General features: G+C 35.5%; 1 protein-coding gene across 4 annotated transcripts in view; it reads right to left on the bottom strand.

Annotated features, from left to right (window-relative positions):
- VTI1A (vesicle transport through interaction with t-SNAREs 1A) overlaps positions 1–19527 on the bottom strand; it is a 261321-nt gene that overhangs the window by 92167 nt on the left and 149627 nt on the right. For 2 of the 4 annotated variants that reach the window (XM_090145509.1, XM_031597473.2), the window contains one exon: positions 15064–15136. In XM_090145509.1, the coding sequence (XP_090001635.1) occupies positions 15071–15136 (66 nt within the window). In that variant the 3' untranslated portion in view covers positions 15064–15070. The remainder of the gene's footprint in view (positions 1–15063; positions 15137–19527) is intronic. The other 2 variants (XM_090145507.1, XM_031597471.2) reach the window with 1 other exon arrangement.

Here is a 19527-nt window from a genome sequence, read left to right as displayed (position 1 = left end):
CTTTTTGTAGCTGAAACAGACATTTTGCAACGTGTGACAAAAATGCTTCAACCCTGGTTAGTGTAGAGAAGTGTTCTTAAGACTTCTAAATCAATTTAGTGATGCTGATGATTGTTTTGCCACACCATAATATTCTCTGGCACCATTCCCATCTAATCATGCTCTATGACCTACCATTGGTTCTGATGTCCGTGGTTCCAAGACTCACAGTATGCGTTAATCCAAAAATGCAAAATTCAACAAGAGAAAATGGATAAACCTTTGACATATATGAGAATTAAGTATCATCTATGTGAAAAGGTCCTCATATACAGAGAACTCATCCACCATGGGATGTCCAAGATTCAACAGGGATTTCCTCTTGCAAAAGCAAGGTATCTCACATGCTTGCTTTTGACAAAGGCTGATTTGAATGGTAGCTAAAGGAACATAAAATGTACAATCTGCACTTATCACATGACAAATAATTTATAGAAAAGCAGGAATGGATTTTTTTCCCCCTATTTGTACTAACAGTAGTTATTAGCATCCCACATGCAAGAAATATAATTATAATGTTTACCTACTTCCAACATGTGAGAAGAGACTAGAATACATTTTAAAATATTTTTTCCCTCCTTCTCTTTTATTCCCCACTTACTATTTAAATATGTCCCTGCAGTGCTTTTCCATACAAAACAGCATTGCACTACATGTCCATGAAAAGTGCAAAGTGAAACTGAATATAAACAGAAAGTGACTGATCTCATTTCACTGAGCAAGAGGGTTGAAGGCCAGAAAGGAAATAAATTGCTTTAGGGGTGGGATGTTAAGCAAATATTTACACAATTTTCCAGTTTTTATCAAACATAAAATATAATCTAATAATCATCTAAGGAATGTTTTGAGAACATTTTCCCTTAAGTATTACTCAACATTTAGACATGGATGATCAAAAAGTGGAGACCCACTCCCACTAAGCATACAGCAATATTTATCTCGAGTTCTCCCTAGTAGGAAAGATTATAAGGATTAGGTTTCAAGCTTGTGCAATTGCCTTTAGACAAACACAACAATAAAAAATAAACTACCATTCCCCTGATGCTGTTAGAAAAAAACAAAACGCTAATGACAATTAAGACTGAAATAGAAGATGAGCCAAAGTAAGTAACAATGCAGGACAAAGAGGCCTCCTTGAAAGACGCATTAGCATGAAAGTCATCAAATAGAGGGGTGGTGGTTTTCCCCGAGGAGAGGCATTCCGTGATGCCACTTCTCAGCTACCTTCCCAATGACAAGTCCATTCCTTTAAATGATGATTACAAATTCTCAGAGTTTGCATCAAAGAAACACTTTCAGTGGGTTTCAAACTAAAACTAATCTCAGAACTTGACAGTGTAGAGAGTAGGATCAGGTTTAATAAGTCCTTCTAACCAACTTCTATTATCCACAACAATATTTTCCTATGCACTTTGAATGTAATTGAGCCACTGGAACAAGAGGGTAAAACAGAAACACCACAAGCTAGTCTCTTCATTTTTTCAGATTTTTTTTTCTGGTAATGCTGTGCACCTGCTCCTCCTACGTGATTCAAAGAATGAGCATTTGGGCACAAGCTTTCCCATTGATTTCAACAGATGTGGAATTATAAGCATACAAAAATTACTGCCTGAAACGCAGCAAGACAGAAGCTCTGCAACACTGCCTTTCCTATGGATGCATTCAATGTTCTCTACCCTACCTACATCTTTTCAGTATGTATCTCTGAAACGTCTTCCTTACGTGGCTGCTAATACAAAACACTGTCAGTGTGCTTAATATAGTTTATCATAAAACAATTCTACAGTATGATTAACATCATATGTATCATATTATTCTAAATATTCCATCTTACTCCAGAGAGAACACTGGGAATTTACTAAGCAACCACTGTACTTGTGAAAAATTCCTGCTTGAAGAATTAAAAATGGCTCATCACTTAGATCCCTCAAAGAGGAATCATCTGAAAAACTGGCATGTAGGAGTTTAATTTTCCCACTGTTTGTTTGTAAAACTTTAGTATATCGTAACAATTCAAAGACAACTGTTAAAATATGACCAAGTGCACCAGCCCAAGAGGTATTTTGTAATGAATACAGTCCATGAAGAGGATGTTCTACAGCATCATTACCACCTATCTCATTCAAAACTCCATTTTACCCTAATTTTCAACACGTGACTGCTAAAAGCAGCATCTTGTCTGTGGATGTTTCAACAAAATACAATTCAAATTCACACTTTCCTTGTCTCTTTAATTAGAAGCTGAACAGCAAACTAATGGAATTTCAAAGGATTACAACTGCATCTGTGGTCAGGAAGTTACTGTGCATTGTGTGCATTCCTAGATTATCCTTATGGCTTTTCCCATTCAAGTTCTATAGTTAACTACATTTAGTCAGGAGAAGTATCTATCTATCTAAGCCTCTTAGTCTATGTATCTCAGCTCCATACATTCTCTGAACAAGAAAATACCAGCACTGTGATAGTAAGCAATCAAGTAAGGATATATTTATTTAAGAAATCCTAAAGTACTTAAAAAAAATGTTTTTATTGTTTGCTGGTTGACAGCAGCCAGCAATAATGCATCTCAATCCACAGTAAATACGGTAACATAATTTTTGACAGGAGCAGCAAGGAGAGTTTCATAGGAAAGAAGTAGTTGCATAGGCTAGGCACATCAAATTTAATACTACTGGTCCTATATATATATACACTTCATCATATTTCCAGAGATGCATTAATTATATTTGTTGAACCAAGTCAAATATACTTTTCTATCTGCAAAGCACCAAAAAATGTCACTCAAGGGAAGATGAGCAATGTTAACCTGTAGGCCTCAATATTATATTATTTGAAGAAGATAAGAAAGAATTGATACCTCTCTTTTTTCGTATCTATGTTCAGTAGCTAAGGAGATCAGGTACGTGTTTGGTAATGGACTGTTATGGGAAATCAAATACTTCATACTCCTCTAAGTTTAAATTCTTCCCATGCTTCTCTTTCACCCCTTTTAAATCCATTTAAGCCATGACTCCAAATCAGGACAGGCAGTGCTACCAGTCAGCCCATCATTCTCAAACTCTCATCATGTTGTCATGTGAGGACCGTGTACAGATTAATTAAAAGCATTTGCCCTTGGAATACTTTACTGAGATATGGAACATTATCCTCATTTTAGAGATGCATAGAAACAGATGTGTCTGCAGATACTCAAGATATACTCAAGACAAAACTCGAATTCAAATGCTAGTGCTCAAATTTCTGATTGTTTTTCCTGGATTGGGATGGAGGAAAAAGATCTCAATACCTTTGCAAGATTAGAAATGTGTTAGTGACAAAAAGTATCCCAAAATCAAAAGACAATATATAATGAAGCATACAGAAATACAAAAACGTTTAACATTCAACTCATATGAAATGCAGATAGGAAAGGTCTATAAAAGGGCCACAGATAGCTGAGTCTTGTTTTATTTTAAATATTTTAACCTTGAAATTATAGTGTATTTGAAAAATATAAATAACAGCTCATAAAATTAGATCTTTCATCTTCTCATCTTTCATACTCTTGAAATTCTTTCTATCTAAAATTGGTGGCAATACAAAAACATCTTAGTAAATAAATGTCATTTTTTCTGTCTGTCCCCAGAATTTAAAACTAACTAACTAACCCACAATATAATTTGCTTGCTTTTGAAACCAATTTAAAGAAAATCAATGTCTTCATATCTGTAATACACGCTGGGAAGTGAACATGCACATTATTGGTACGTAGACTTTTTTACTTGCAAACTGTTTCTCCAAAATGGAGATGCAGGGTATGGAAGTCTGGCCTTCATGTAAATGGATTGGATTCTTAGTTGCTATAAATAAAGCTAGCTCCATGGGAGTCATTGGAGACCCACCAACCCCTGCCACATTGTGCTCTCACACTGCCTACTTGAGGCTCTTGGGCATGCAATGGAAGCAGAAGTTACAGGTAGGGCAAGGTGCAAGATCAGACAGCAGAGAGACAGCATCACGGAGCACTCAGCCAGGTTCAAAAGCAGCCCACAAGCTAAAGTGTGACCTGAATCCTCCAATAAATGCCTTATGTCCTACGTTTCTGCAGCACAAGCTGTGAAGTAAAACAGTAAAATTGACATCACAGTTTTAATTTTCATATAGAATTCTGTTCTCTTCCATCTCTTTAAAAACTTCTAACAAACTAGAAGATTTTCCTTATCAGTGACTTTTCAATGTGCTTTGCTAGCTATTTCTTTTGGCACTCGCCAGGGGTATTTTGGGAAAATTGAAATCTCAAGCAGTTTCCTTTCATTTTAGCTCACACACACAAACTCATTCACCTCTACCTCTAGAATAAGACTGGATTTTGCTGTTGTTTGTTTTCTTCTGCTTAAGTACTGCTGACAATAAAACAAAATTTACAGTGCGAGCAGGTAACTTCTTGTCTCCAAAGTTTTGAAATCACTGAACATACTCATATTTAATAGCTCGGACTCATTTCTCCAAATTTTTTCCACTGTAATAAGAGGGTCTTTATATTTGAGAGATGTCTTTACAAAAGCCTGCAGTACTGGATATTCTGATACAGCGTGATTATGAAACCCCCTTTTGTTCTCATAACTTCATGATGTATATCTATAACTCTTCCTTGTTTGTGAAGATAAGACCAGCCTTGTCTCTCTAAAAGCCATTTCAAAGGAAGATTCACAGTTGTTTGACTTTTGATCTATGTAGCAACTAGCTCGACCACCTGCACTGGGATCGAGCAGTTACTGAGCTTGCTTTGTACCATCCTATGAACACAGCAGGCCTTTCAAATCAGAAAGAGCTGATGTGTGAATACACTAATTTACAATGTAAATACAGGGTCAAACAATATGGGCATCTTTAATGACCAAATGTGTAAAGTACATATATTGTTTACTGATTATATCATTAAATAAAACAGATGGCTCGTATTCTCCATCCACCTACAGTGGATTAAAACACAATGGTGTAATAGTCTGGTAAACTGTTAACGTGAAACATTGCTTTGTACTGGTGTAGAAGTATAAATAGCTGTTCACAAATGAGGTACAAAGCTCCACTACCACTAAGAGTAATTAGTTTAAGGCTGTACTGAAAGAATGTTACCTTCACAATCAACACGTGTGTGCCATTCACACTGAAAACTGCATTTGAAAATATACAGCGGTGACAGAAGGCAACAAGGAGGTTCCTCTGCATGGATAAAGTAGACCATATACTTCTCACCACCTACACAAAATCGAGCACACTTACAATCATGTTTCTCAGGCAATTCTCTATTTATACGCATTACATACAGCCATAGTAAGCATGTCATAGAAGCTTATAGAAACATAAAGAATTTCTAACAGGAGGAAGGCAGGCAGTTGGTGCAAAAATAATATTAGAAAGCATTTTGGAAGCATATTCAAGAAGAAAAATATCTGTTAGTGTCTTAAACTATCAGCAAGACAACTACTCAGTGTCTTAAACTACTGAACAGGACAAGGTAAAGATTCTGCTCAAATTTGCAAATGTTATGCAAACCTTCCAGATTATAGTTTAGTTAATATAGCAAAGTCCAAGCTAAACAAAAGTTTTTTAATAATAAATGCTACATAGTGAGTTCCTGCATGCCACAGTTAATGCTCATGGAAAAACATTAATATTTGCAGAAGGCATACAGGTTGCTGAAAAACTCTTCTGTTATGTTTTTAAACTAGAAAGTACTAATGCTTCTTGCATACACAATTATGTACATCAACAGTTCTTAAGAACATGCAGTCGGACAACATTTGAAGCAAAATAATGTGCTCATGCATAAATTGTTATAATAGATGAATCAAAACCTCCAACACAGAAATCCATTGCTCTGTGTCATTTTGAACACATTCATTTCAAGAGACTACCTCATGAAATTACCAGTAGTAAAGATTGCCTAACTTACTAAAATAATACTAACAAATCATAGCTCTTGACTATTCAAATCCCTTGAATATTTTTTCAAGTCTTCAAAGAAAACAACTAATAACCTGATCGTAAAATCTGAGTAATAATCACAAATCTAGAAGCATTAATCTAAAAGCACCAGTTTCAAAAGATGTTCCTTTATATTATTCTAGATATATCCAAAACAATTTCATTGTTTTTTAAACCAGTTACCTTAGAAATACACAAATACTATAGAGAACATAAATTTCAGTGCATATGAACTTTTGCCCGCCATTTTCATTTCATTCAATTTCCAAACTAGCTTTTCTTTACCTTCTTCATTAGCTTTGAACATCCCATATTAGTTAAAATTTAAGAGCCAGTGAAGTTTAGCAAATTTTCATCTTTCTTACTGTTAAGTAGACTAAACAATCTCTAATTTTAAGACCACACATTCTAACTCATGACTTTGTTATTCTTTTGGCAGATGCTCAGCAGGTTAGCAATGTGCGAACATTTCTTTTGCAGAGTTTTAACAGTCCAATATAGCATCAGTACATGCTACACAAGGACATAAATTCTCCTCCAGTTTTGGACTTGTCCCCCAGCAGTGCTAATTTATCTGTAGCAGGCTCTAAGTGATTCTGTTTTTCCTTAGCTGTTGATGTCTAAGTCATCATTTATGGCCTCCTTTGTAAAACGACAACATCAAACTCCACCAAACTCAATAAACTTTGCTCAAACAAACAAAAAATCTTCCTTCAGTAGTAGGGTTACAGATGACCAAAATATTCACACATGTGATTTGTGAGTTCAGATTCAGTTAAGTAGACTTTGTGGTGGAATGTTACTTGAACAAAAATTCTACTTAGCAAACCCAGAATTTTCCTTTGTTGCAGATGTTGGTCATTTAACCTCCTATGCCTCCTGAGGACAGTCAAAACTCTGACCTCTTAGCAAAAGCTGGATTGAGAACGATCTAATCTAGAAGATGAGTTAATAAGGACAAGATCTTGATATGATGACAGTTTTAAATCAGTTTGATGTTGTCTTCTTTAAAGACAAATTCCTTTGTGTGTAATCAGAATCACACTGGAAAGATGGGATTATTATTTTTTCTGAAGAGACATTCTATCACAATTTCTACTGAGTGTGAGAAGAAAAGTGCCAAATGCTACTGGAAATCAAACACAGAATGCAAAAAAGTGCTTCTTCACCTAATAAAGACTAACAAAGATTCCTGCAGAGAACTGCTAGAAGGCTAGGTATGCAAAACAATTCCCATTCCCACCATTTGTCTCCAAATACCAGATCAGTCCAAAACATTAGTGTGTGTATGGGAAAGGGGCAAGAAGTAAGTTAAACAAAAACCCTGACATTTGTTTGACAACATTATTACCTTTTTCTCAAAACATTTAGAAATGCCGCAATATCTTTAACCTCTGTATTTTGTCAATCTTGTTTAAGTTTCAAATACTACTTTTATTCAGCTGAGCGCACAGTCTACTTTTCATTCAGAAACACATAATGAGAATAGTTTTATTTTGGAGTCTGTATTTGCAAAGCTGCCTGATACCTATGCACGTAGCTGCTCTTCTGAGAGGCTGAGTTTCTAAGATTTGCCTTTTAGAATACTATCCAGTTCTTCTATTTTTGCATTTCCAAATCCTAACAGGAAGCCTGGCTTGATTAAAAACTTGAAAATATAATTTAATTTTGTACACTATTATTTGTGCTCTTTAATTCTTCAAAAGTGCAGCAGAAATCTCTTTCCACAGTACAAGTCATGGCCTTAACAAGCAAGGCTGTGACAGCGCACAAAAATCTCAAATGCACCAGTATGTAAAAGCTGTCTACCCAAGAAGATAGACTTGGGCTAAACATTAGGAAAAACTTGGAAGAGCTTGACGAAGGAGGGGAGGAACATTCATCAGCTGGATAAGAGGCCACAAGAATATCTGTCAGGATTGATACAGAGATAGTCAGTTTTCTCTTAACACAAAGAGATGAAATTTTCAGAGATCACTCCCAAGACGATTGTATTTCTTTCTTTGGCAAGTTTGTGGACTAAAGTGAAATTACCCATGTGGCAAGACAATCATGCAAATCTCTGATGAGAAAACACTAAATTTAGAAATTTACAGCTTAAACACTCGCAGTAAATGGAATACATAAAATCTGGCATATATTGCTCTTTGACAGTTATAGTGTGAGTAGTCTTAAGAACATGAACCTCAATTTACTGCTGGCCTTATGAAGCTTGACTTCATTGATTTCTGAAGAGTTGTCACCAATTACTTCAGTGATTACCAATGTCAGCTTTGGCTAACAGGTTCCCTGCTTCATATAAACAATCTGACCACATTCAAAATATTTTCAACACTTTCACTCTTCCTGAATATCATGTCAGAGAGAGCTCATCCGACTGGAAACTGCTTGTAACTGCTGTAAGTAAGCACTGCACTGATTATGCTGATACGAGACTTGCCTTCTCATGAAAGCATGTCACAGGACATCTATTGTGGTTCAGACATGTCAGTGCTGACTGTGAAATGCCTTTTGTTTCACTCATGACACAAAATACTGTAAACCTTTTTAGGCTGTAGTTGCTTAATGATAGTCAACATATCTCAATACAGAGAACAATCACAAAGGGTTACATGATATTTAACCCATTATGATGCTTTACATTCTTGGTATATGGAGTATAAGACTAGCTTGGATAATTATCCATTGGGACCCTGCTTTCCTGCAGAAACACAACTGTGCTTAAGATAATGTTCTTTCCAGCTGTTCAGCTGGACACAAGCAGAAAGAAGGAGGGGCAAATGCAATAGTAATTCCAGATGATAGAAAAGAGGGAATGGCAAGGGCAGAACAAAGGCTATTGTACATTTTAAAAGAAATGAAAAAAGAGAATTAGAAATATTGTCTGAAGAATGCAGAGAGCCATGCTCATAATGGACTTAATGCAGGCAGTCTGACACATGGATAAAGCTTTCCAGAAATGTGAAAAATAAAACAAGGCTACAAAATAAATGCTTCTATCTCAGTCAATGAAGGACATATCTTTCTAAGATTGTGCTTAGGCATAAGGAGATTAAAGCACGGGCTCTATTTTATCCCATTCATTGAAGTTATTAAAATGTGAAGATCAATCATTATGTTCCTTTTCTTTTCCAGGTCTAAAGTAAACTTAACGCTGCATCACTCAGGCTGCTGGAGCTGAAGGTTTGCAAAGGATAAGGTGGCATTAAACTAATCATAGCTACGTGTTTTAAGTGTTGAAGTTATTCCTTTGCTATGAGACAGTTGGTATCTTCAGTATAGTTCTTGGTATTCTCCAGGTATAATGGTTACTGTAGCTTTGGTGGTTATGGAACAGCTTAAAAGACTGCTACACCTCCCACTGAACATGAACAGCCAGTATTTCTAACACCAAATGAAAATAAATGCTAATTTTTCAGAAGCATTTTGGAAACAGCATACAGAACACTATCCAAGAAAGAGGAACAACATTTAGAAAATGGCTCATAAATGATTATTAAAGACAAAAAAAAAAAAAAAAAAAAAAGCATTTTACTCATAGATAAATACGTCCTACCTACACTGAGAACAGGCAACTCGCAGTGCCCTATGCTATTTTAAAATTCTTGCTATTTAGACCTAGAGATACATTTCATCTTTTTTGGTCAGACTACTACTAATGAAGAATGCTTACTCTTGGGAATTTTGCTGATACATTTACATTTTCCAGATGTTTCGTCTAACATTTCAACAAAAACAAGTTGTTGTTGTTGTTGTTGTTTAAGTCAGAAGCAAAGTGAAGAACAACCAAGTACTAATTAATGCCAAGAAAGTGTATGCTCCCAATCCAAAGGCTATCTTACTATTAACAGTGCCACAACAGCTTCACAGTTTTCTGATGAAAAGATTTAACACTTTGTAAGTGATATTAGCTGCATATTAAAACACAAACATGTAAAATGCTATAATAGTAAAATAGTTATTTTAAATGGTTAAAAGTAGGAAAAAAAAAAAAAAAGTCCAAAAAAAGTCCTTTCACTGACAGTAAGTTCTAAAATGCCCAGCATATATTTTACAATTCCCATTTAACAATACAAGTATTATGGACAGGGTTGCTCTGTAATAGGCCTTGGCTAAGGAGCACTGTAAAAGCAGTATTGGCCCAAGAGATGACACAGAATTGTTCTTCTACTCACTCTTCCCTTATTCAGTGTTCCTAAAGTTAAGAGAATTGCTTCTCTGGTTTAAGTTAACCATATGCTTAAATATTTTCCTGAATCAAGGTCTAAATTACTGAAGTAAACAGTTGCAGCTGTAAATATTTAACACGGAACAGACGTTGCAAAAGGATTTACCATTCAATCATTTTTCACTGTAGAAATGCATCTTTAAGTCAAAATAGAAATACAGTTTTGTACCAAAAAGATGCTGAAACAATTTCTACTCAAACTTCTTTTGGCTTAAGACCAAATAAGTTCCTGCTGGAAAGAGTAATTTCTCTATTAGCATGAAAACAAGGCAAATTTAACTGTATGTTAAACTTCACCTCAGTGGTTGTGGTGTGGTATGACTGATATTGAGATAAGCTTTAGCTCAGAAATAGAAAATATGTTGGATGGAAACAGAGATCAGTAAGGAAATAGGGAAAAAGCAATAACACTCAGTACTGGTTTCAGTTTGTTTTAACAGGGAGATGACAGGGTAATCCTCTAGGTATTGAAATGTGGGCTTTGTGTTCAAGAAAGAAGACAGAAGAGACCATAATTAACTCTTCATGTCACCAGGAGAGTGAGTAAGCAAATAAAACAATTCTAAGTTAGCATCAAATGCTAAATGGTCATACCACTTGACACTCTAAGGAATTTCCTCTGAAAGTTAATTCTAAAACATTCATGTTTTGTGCCTAGGACAGAGGCAGTGGGCAAAAGTGGGATGATGGGAAATATCCATTTGGTAACTGGAAAAATTGCTTATTTCAATTATTGCTTGCACAGACTGCTCAGAGAGTTTTTGGAATCTCCATCCTTGGAGGTGTTCAACACTTGAGAACAGTGAGAAGTCACTGAGCATTCTGCTCTAATTAGACTTGTTTTGAGCAGGAGGCTGGACTAGATAACCTCAAGAGGTTCCCTCCAAATTCCCAAACTCTATGAGATATTGAATAATAACTGTGGGGTCTAGACTTCCTTGGAGTTCAATAATACAAGGAAATTTAACTAGAAGTAATACAGGAAGTTAGACTATTTGGAAAGAGTGAAGGAACTTGACTACAACTAGCTTGGAAAGGTAAGTTTTCCTTGTTTCTGGTTGTAGTCATGTACCTGTTGGCAAGCCATATAATTTGTCACCTGACAGCTGAACACTTGCTTCCATCAGCCAAAGATAATGCTTCTGTCCTATCTGAAATCAGTATTTATATATTTTCATTAGAGCAGAAGTGTTCATGAGCTTTTCAAAGCATCATTGATAACTCAGAAATTATCTTCTAAGTTGTTCTGAAACTTGAAGATCAAAAGAGAATTTTTGGCATAAAAAGTTCCTGTTGAGCAAGACAGAATAAAACATTATTCTGGAGAGCAGTAGATATTATTCTATCACATTTTTCTGCAATTTGGAGGAAGGTAGAGGGTATTTATCTGCTAATGAGATAAGGATTCAGATCTACTGAAATTTTTATCTCGCTACTATTAGGTTTGTTTTTTACCCACTGTGTGCCCTGGAAATCATCCAATTTTTTATTATTTTTTTAAAGCTCTTTTAGGCTGTTGGCTTAGGATCTGGGCAAACAACAGAAGATCTTTCAAAAAATATTCTTTTTTGCTCCTTTCTAACACAGTGTGCACTCCCTAATTCACATTGGCATAGAGGTCAAAGGATAGATGTTTGAGGGGGCAACATCACACCAAAGATGCCATTTTCCTATCTTAAAATCTATTATTTGAAAATTCTGTAACTGAGACTAATCCAAGCTTCTGTTGTAATCTCACTGTTCTAAGGAGGAGTCATAAAATATCAGGATGTCCACAGCTCTAAATTCATGTAAAAGGAAATGATCAATGTTTTGACATTATCAACATGCTGATATTATCCTAGAAATGAGGTGCTATAAGTCAAACATTCCAGTTTAGAGCTATCTCAGTAGGTTTTTATTTTTTTACAGAAAAGAAAAAAGAATATTAGAAATATTTCCAAGTAAAAATATTTTAAAAAAGCTTGTCAGAAAAACCTCCTTCCCTATATACATAAAATATCAGGAGATAAAGTCCAGTACATAAACCTGGCTACTTTAAGTTGCTAGAGCACTAAAATGGGATAGGAAGACTTCTGCCTGTTCTATCAGTGATTTCTTTAGTGACCTACAGTAGCTAATAGATTTTATTCCCACTTTCATTCCCTATTTCCACAATTTTTATGCACAAACACAAGACCAGAGAATTTTGCTCTTTTTACAAAGGAAATAATTTAGCTCTCATTAAGAATCCTACCTATTTAAACATCTAATCTCTTAATAAGTTTGGCCATACTCAGAAGAGATGTTGCTTTACCTTTCCCAGAGAGTAAAAATAGAAGCAGTTTGGTACTGATGCACAGAGTGTTAGCCTGGCATTCAACTTCAGAACATACATGTTATGGAAGCAGTAACTAAGTTGAGCTACATTCAGCTTAACATTACCTTTTCTGCATGATAATAATGTGAAGAATAGTCCTCCAGCATTTTTTCTTATTGGTTCCAGCAATTAAGTGAAACACTGTGTAGTAGTTACTAAGGTATGCAAAATTAGGACAACACTGTCAGTCTGTGCTAATTATTTTTTATACAGTTGTATTTATCTAATTTGAGCAGATTTCTTGGGCTTTGTATTTCATGATTATTCTTGTGACTAAACAACATTGGGATGATGCTGAGGCTGGGATAATGCTTCTAGTCAACAGTCATAGAGCAAATCAATTTCACCTTGGATCTATCTATTACATGTTTTTACAAAATATCCTGAGAATCTTCTCCTGCAAGCTGCATCTGTATCAAGGCATTTCATTTGACATGTTCTGCTGAACAGAGCCTAAATCCTAACCTTCCTTTCATCCAGATGGGTGAGCCAGCTCAACATTTTAGTTAAAGAAAAGGGAACTTCAGTGTCTTTTTAACACAGAGAAACATGCTATCTTGGTTTTCAATTGCATAATCCTTTTGTCTGAAAACAAGAACCCAAGTATATTTCATAGAGATCTTATTTTTCATGTGGTTTATGGAACACTTATAAACTGGGACTCCTAACTGTGATTCCCAAATACAAAACAAAGTCAAAGGTTACAGCATATGTTTTTGCTTCAGCTTCTCCAAATTACTTGCAAATGTATTCAAACACAATATGAGGAGATACTTTATTTTATTGAAAACAACAGACTACAGGGTGCTGCAAAAAAGGCTGAGGTACCTCAAGCATAAACATGGAAAGAATACATTGGTTCAGAAACCCATAAATCCTTATTTGAATCTGCCAACCTGAAAGCCAAGTAAGGCTCGAAAAAACTATTTTTCCTAAATGCTATGTCTGATTAAGCCATACTATTAAATGACAGCTGAACTTTAACATTAATATGATATTATTTAAATAACTGCATGATTTTTTTTTTTGCACTAAAATGATGAATGATTTTTGGACAGCTCAATTGACATAAAGCAAGAAACCCCTTTAATGAGATTTGACAAAATGGAGACATATGCAGAATATTCGTTACAGCTCATGTCGCAGGGTCCTTCCTGGGGAGACTTAGGTTGGGTTCTCTCTTTTCTTGTTTTCTTTTTTTTTTTTTTTTGTATTTTAGTTTGATTGTCTACAGGCACTGAACCATCCCTTTCAATTGCCACTTTCTTTCTCCATGGATTTTGAATTTAGCTCTTGTCATTTACATATTACTCTTAATCAGAGAATTTTATGTGTTAGTTTGGAGCTGCGATTGTAAGAAATTTGTGGAATGAAGGCATCAGGTTCAGTCCTTTCAACCTTTGTCAACTGGGTATACAAGGCACTAACAAAGACATTTGTCTGAAAAGACTTATGAAGAGATAAAGCTTGCACTGAAGAAAAACTTAATATATTCTGGTTTGGCTGTTTTCCAAGACAAGTGATAAATCTACAACTCTGCTAAAACTTACTCTAAGGCTAATTGCATTAAGCAAACATGCATTGTAAAAGCCCACGAGAAGAGTAATTTCATATTGAATTCTTCTGAGGATGCTATGTAGTCCTTTAAAACTATGCTCATCTCATCCAACAACATCACCTATTAAAGCAATGCACATCCTCATCAGGAAGATGAATAAGAATGCAGAAATACGGACATTGCACTTAAGTCTGAGTGCTGCTTCGCTGTGTAAAGAGGGCACATCCAGAGATGCCACTCAAAAAACCTGTCTGGGAAGGTATCGACATACTATTCAAGGTAGAGGGTAATCATAGGTGACTCCCACACTGCGATCCCACACAGATTTTTAGGATGTTGCAATTTTTTTCTCTCTGTATAATCTAGCTTTAATGCCACAGACAGTTTGCATAACATCTAAACCATGAAACACACATGCTAAAAACATGAAGTTGTACAATGTGTCTGCTCGATCAATTCAGACAGAACTGATCACCTTAACCTTTTCTCTGTGTATAAATTTATATAGCTCCCAAAAAATTACAGGCTTCCTCACATACAATCTAACAGGTTAAAGAAAAAAAAAAAAAGTGAAAATCCTGAGAATACTCAAGAAAAAGGAATGTGGGAAATGAACATCAAAAAACTTAATTTTAGAACAGACCAAAAAAGCCCAAATACAAAGAAACAAAGATGAGAAATGATTGAGCAAGGGGTAATCCCTCAGGCTACAGAAAATTCTTTCCATAGCTGTGATAAAGCCTTCTATCTAACCTGCCTGCTTCATTACCACAATTCATTTGAAGTAATTCTATATAGCAGTCCAAGTAAAAAAAGTCAGGTAAGTCAGCAAAATGTGGAGGCTGAATTAAAAGTGAAAAGAAAGGCATAGAGGGAAAGAGGGAATAAAAGAAAGAGTGGAAGTGTCCCTACCTTAGCCTTACCTTCGCAACATCCCTGTCAGTATCCTGGAGCTCTTTCCCAGGTTTGCATCTGTTTCTCTAAGCTGAGGAGAAAAGAATTCCATTAAAATTAAATGTCACATGAATGCCATTTTGTACAAAAAAATGCAGATTTCTTCTGTCAGTTTGTGGGCTTCAGTTTGAGCCTACAACAAACTCGTAAGTAAGAAAGTCACCAAAGTTCTGAAATTTGAACAGGTTTTGTTTAGTTTTCACTTTCATGGAGCTGAAACCTGTGGAAGATAAGACACTGAGGCAATAAAGATAAATCAGGATATAGAGGAAAAACCTTATGAACAATGTGTTGAGGGTAGAGTTTGGAGTTTGGTTATCCTTGAGGTCCCTTCCAACCCAAGCCATTCTAGACAGAATCTAGATTGCTATTTGTAATGGTAATTCCCACTGAGGTGCAATATGTACATTGCTTATAGACATTAGAGAGTGCATCAAAGGATGAAGAGACAGCCATGTGCAGTGTTACTGATACTTTAAGAAAGGAAAATTGAACACATCTTTCACTGTTTTTCAAAGTTATCTGTTTAAAGAAAAAGCAATAATACAGAACAGTGTCATTTTACTGATTCTATGTTAAAAAATACACCCACATTGTCCCTTAAATAGAAAACCTGTGATGACCTTACAGCAGTGTTTTTAGTACTTTAATAGGACATAGGAAAGCTACATGGACAGCTTAACTTAATTAGCTGCATTGTTTTACAGTTCAGAAGTCGTGCAAAATAGGTAAAAACCACAACTGAATGGAAAGCAAAACTGGGGATACTAAGAAAATGGTTATAAAGAAAATGAAATTCCTATTAAAACAGAACAATAATTTCTGTTCTTCTTTGAAAAGAATTAAATGCTTCTATTTTTGTGCTTGTTAATATCTCACAAAAGGCAGCCTAGAAATTATAAGCTACAGTTCACACAAAGAATAGCATTTCTCTCCTATTGCCTCTTCTGCTGGTAGCTAATGGAGAGACATCTTCGAACTTTCTAGAGAACTCTGAACCTGAGAGACATTAAAATGTACTATAAGGGATATCGTAATTATTGTCAATTACAAATTAGCAGGAACCACCATTTCTAACATGCCTCAAAACACAGCTGTGTGTACATACATAAAAACATTTTTCTCCTTGCAAAAGCTGAATATTTACCTTTTCATTATCAAACCATATTGAAAGGATTATCTCAATCATTGCCTTATTAGTAAAGAAATTTTGTTGTAGAAGACAAAATGAATCTTGCGTTATAAATCCATTGAAAAAGTAGCACTGCTAAGGAAAGTGGCAGCCTTCCAATAACAAATCAACTTTCCCATAACAAACCACAATTATATCTTGAATATATGCATAGCAGCAATATTAAAAGCAGTTGCCATTCTGGAGTCTAATATTGTAAATATCTACTACCAGATTTAATGCTTATTACTGAAATCGGTAGTTGCAACGAATGACACATAACCCTTGTATATATTTCCTCCTTGTTCCTGGAAAAAGCATTAAGGAAATACCAAGCAGAAGCTGAGATGGGATAACACCAACCAAGACTGCTCTTAGCAATATTGTGTTCAGTGAGAAGACTTGCACTGAGACCAGAGCTCTGCGATTATGCGGCATGATGGAACAAGGATGAGCATTATATTCTGGGGAGGTCATTCCCTCATTTTTTTTTCCTAATTCACCTAGATAATAAAAGCTCCAGAAAAGCTGCTTGTGTCCCAATTGGACACAAGTAAGAGGAAAAAAAAAAACCCATCACAATAATTATTAAAAGGTTCATAAGAAACCAAGTTCTTACTTGGGAATCTGAAGCACAAATGTATACTTTACATTGGTCTTTTATTATTCATAAAGATGCATTTAACACTTGGAGCTTCTCATAGAAAAGTAGTTCTCTCCTTTTTACCATTATATGTTTGATCCTAACTTTCCTCTCTTGCTGCAGGATTCCACCTGAAAGCTTGAATCAGATCTGATAATTAGGAGGGGAAGTGGAATCTTGGAGGTTTCATAAAGTCCTCTAAGCAAGACTTTATGAAGCAAGACATGCTTCTATGGCAATAAAAAACCAAAAATAAAATGCATCATAATGTAGGCAAAAGAAATGCTAATAAAGAAACAAACGTACAGACACACTTGGAAGATCCCAAGAGAACACTAAAAAAAACCCACAAACATAAACATTTTCAAGCTGTAAGTTTGTTTTTATGTAAAACAGAATTATCTGATGGTAGTTACTCCATCATGTCTTTACCAATACCAGTGCACTGCAGAAGCCAAAGAACTGGTAGTGGGCAAAACTCTGAAGTGGCATATAATGGCAATTCATTGCTGCAGTAAAAGCCTTTTGAAAGATGGTTTAATATTAATAATGGCCAATATATACAGTGTGCAAGAAAGCTTTTACAAATAGTAACAATAAGAAAAAAAGAAAGATGAGCAAGATGCATACATTGATATCTTTCCTACCTTAAACACATTTTAATTTAAGGTTTTATAAAAAAAAAATCTTTGAAAGTCCTACATAGTATAATTAATCTCTTTGGCTCTCATAGCAGAGCTTTTACCCTTTCTCTTTGGCTTAAAAAAAAACCTAAGAAACAGTTTGGGGAGTTCCCCTTTTGTGGATGTTATCACACATGTAGTTTCCCTTATATTCCAAATAATTGCAGTTATTTCTTGCTTTTCATTCAAACATTTTACTCTGCAGACAGGAAAACTCAAAATATGTAGATTTAAGGAAACTGTATAGACACTATTTCTCATTTAAATTTTACTCATAAGAAAAAAAATCTCTAATTTTTACAAGATTCAGCTGCAAAGAACTGACCATCACGTCCAGGCTTTCAGATGACAAGTTTGTTTCCCAGCTGAAAGGATAATGCCTGAATGTACTCAGCATAAATTCATTAAGCATTGATAGAACACCCTCTTCACTGGTCCTTATAAAAACCTCTACAAAAATGGAAAACTCAGAAAGTTATCCAACACCATCCCTGACTTTACATTTGAATTCACAAACAGTTGTGTTACTCTGAATTCCCCAAACAAAATAGTTCAGTGGCACACAATAAGATCTCAGAACTTGACATCTTCCACTTACAATGAGATCTCTTGCTGAACTGTAATTGGATTCAAGTTCCTAGAATACTCTTCAGTTTTCCATTGAAGAAATTTGCTTCTCATGCAGAAGGCAAACAAACACAAAATTTATGCTACAAACTATGTGTATATGGAGTTATCAGAACTATGCTTCCTTTTTCTCTAACTTTCATGAGGATTTTTTGATTCAGCAGAAAGAGATACATTCATCTTCATTGCTCAGCTTTTATTTGTCCAGATAGAAACAGAAAAGCATTTCTGACTTTTCAGTCACAAGGGATTGAGGACTGGAGAGGAAACGACACAGATTTGCCTGAACAACCCTTAGTTCCCTCACAATCCTTTTACTTAACAATTTATTGTATTTAACGTTTTACAGTAGCTCATGCCCAGAACTTTAAAAAGCAGCTGGTACAGCTGACAGAAAATGCCTCGTTAAAGCTATCATATGGGGCTTCACCAATCAAAGCTATCCAGGTAAAGAAACTCCCTGGGACAGATCACGGAGTTCTCTTAAGTGGCATTTGTCAGATAGAGGCCTGTGAGATGACTTAGCTTTGGCAAAATTGGACACTCAAGAAACCATATGATCAACGTGTCCTGGACAGAAAGGCTCAGATGCAGTCGTGACTGGTTCTGGGAGAGTTAGCAGAGCTGGTAAGATCTTTCCAAAACTCTGTGAGCACAGATCAATGCCAAAGGGTCAAATCTTTGAGACTGAGGGTCAGAAATGATGAGTTGGTTGGGATGGGTTATTGGGCATCTTCACTAAACTCTACAAAGTAAAGATGATCCCTGCAGAGGCAACATAAGCCATAAATGACATAGATATCTTTCTGACTGCAGTGACAGAGCAGCAGAATAGGAAACTACAATACAGAAAGAAACATTGATTTCACCCATGTGGCGATGAGAAAAGGAGGTAACTATTGCATACATCCTCATAATTATTAGCATTTGCAGCTAAAAAGAGCAGCAGTCGATCAATTATTATAAGCTAAATCATGATATGAACTTTGTTTCATAGAGTCCAAGAAGTCACTGCAATGGACACTATAATAAATCCTTCAAAGGACAGAAAGGAGATCTGACTGTGTGTGATGGCAGTGACAGCATGCTTGCAACAGTGTGTTTGGTGACTTCAGTGTGACTCTCTGGGGGAGCTCATATAAGACACTTCTTAAGTGCTTTGCTGCAGATGGTGATTACATCTTACAATAGCAGCTGATTTATACAAAACTAATCAATATGCTGGACTATTTTTTGCATGCACAGCGAACTTGCCTAAAGCAAATAAAATCTGTGACCAGCAATTACTTATTATCAAA

The sequence above is a fragment of the Phasianus colchicus genome, chromosome 8 (genome assembly GCF_987193195.1).
Source record: "Phasianus colchicus chromosome 8, bPhaCol1.hap1.1, whole genome shotgun sequence".
Classification (NCBI taxonomy): Eukaryota; Metazoa; Chordata; class Aves; order Galliformes; family Phasianidae; genus Phasianus; species Phasianus colchicus.
This window is presented reverse-complemented; position numbering and strand designations above follow the sequence as displayed.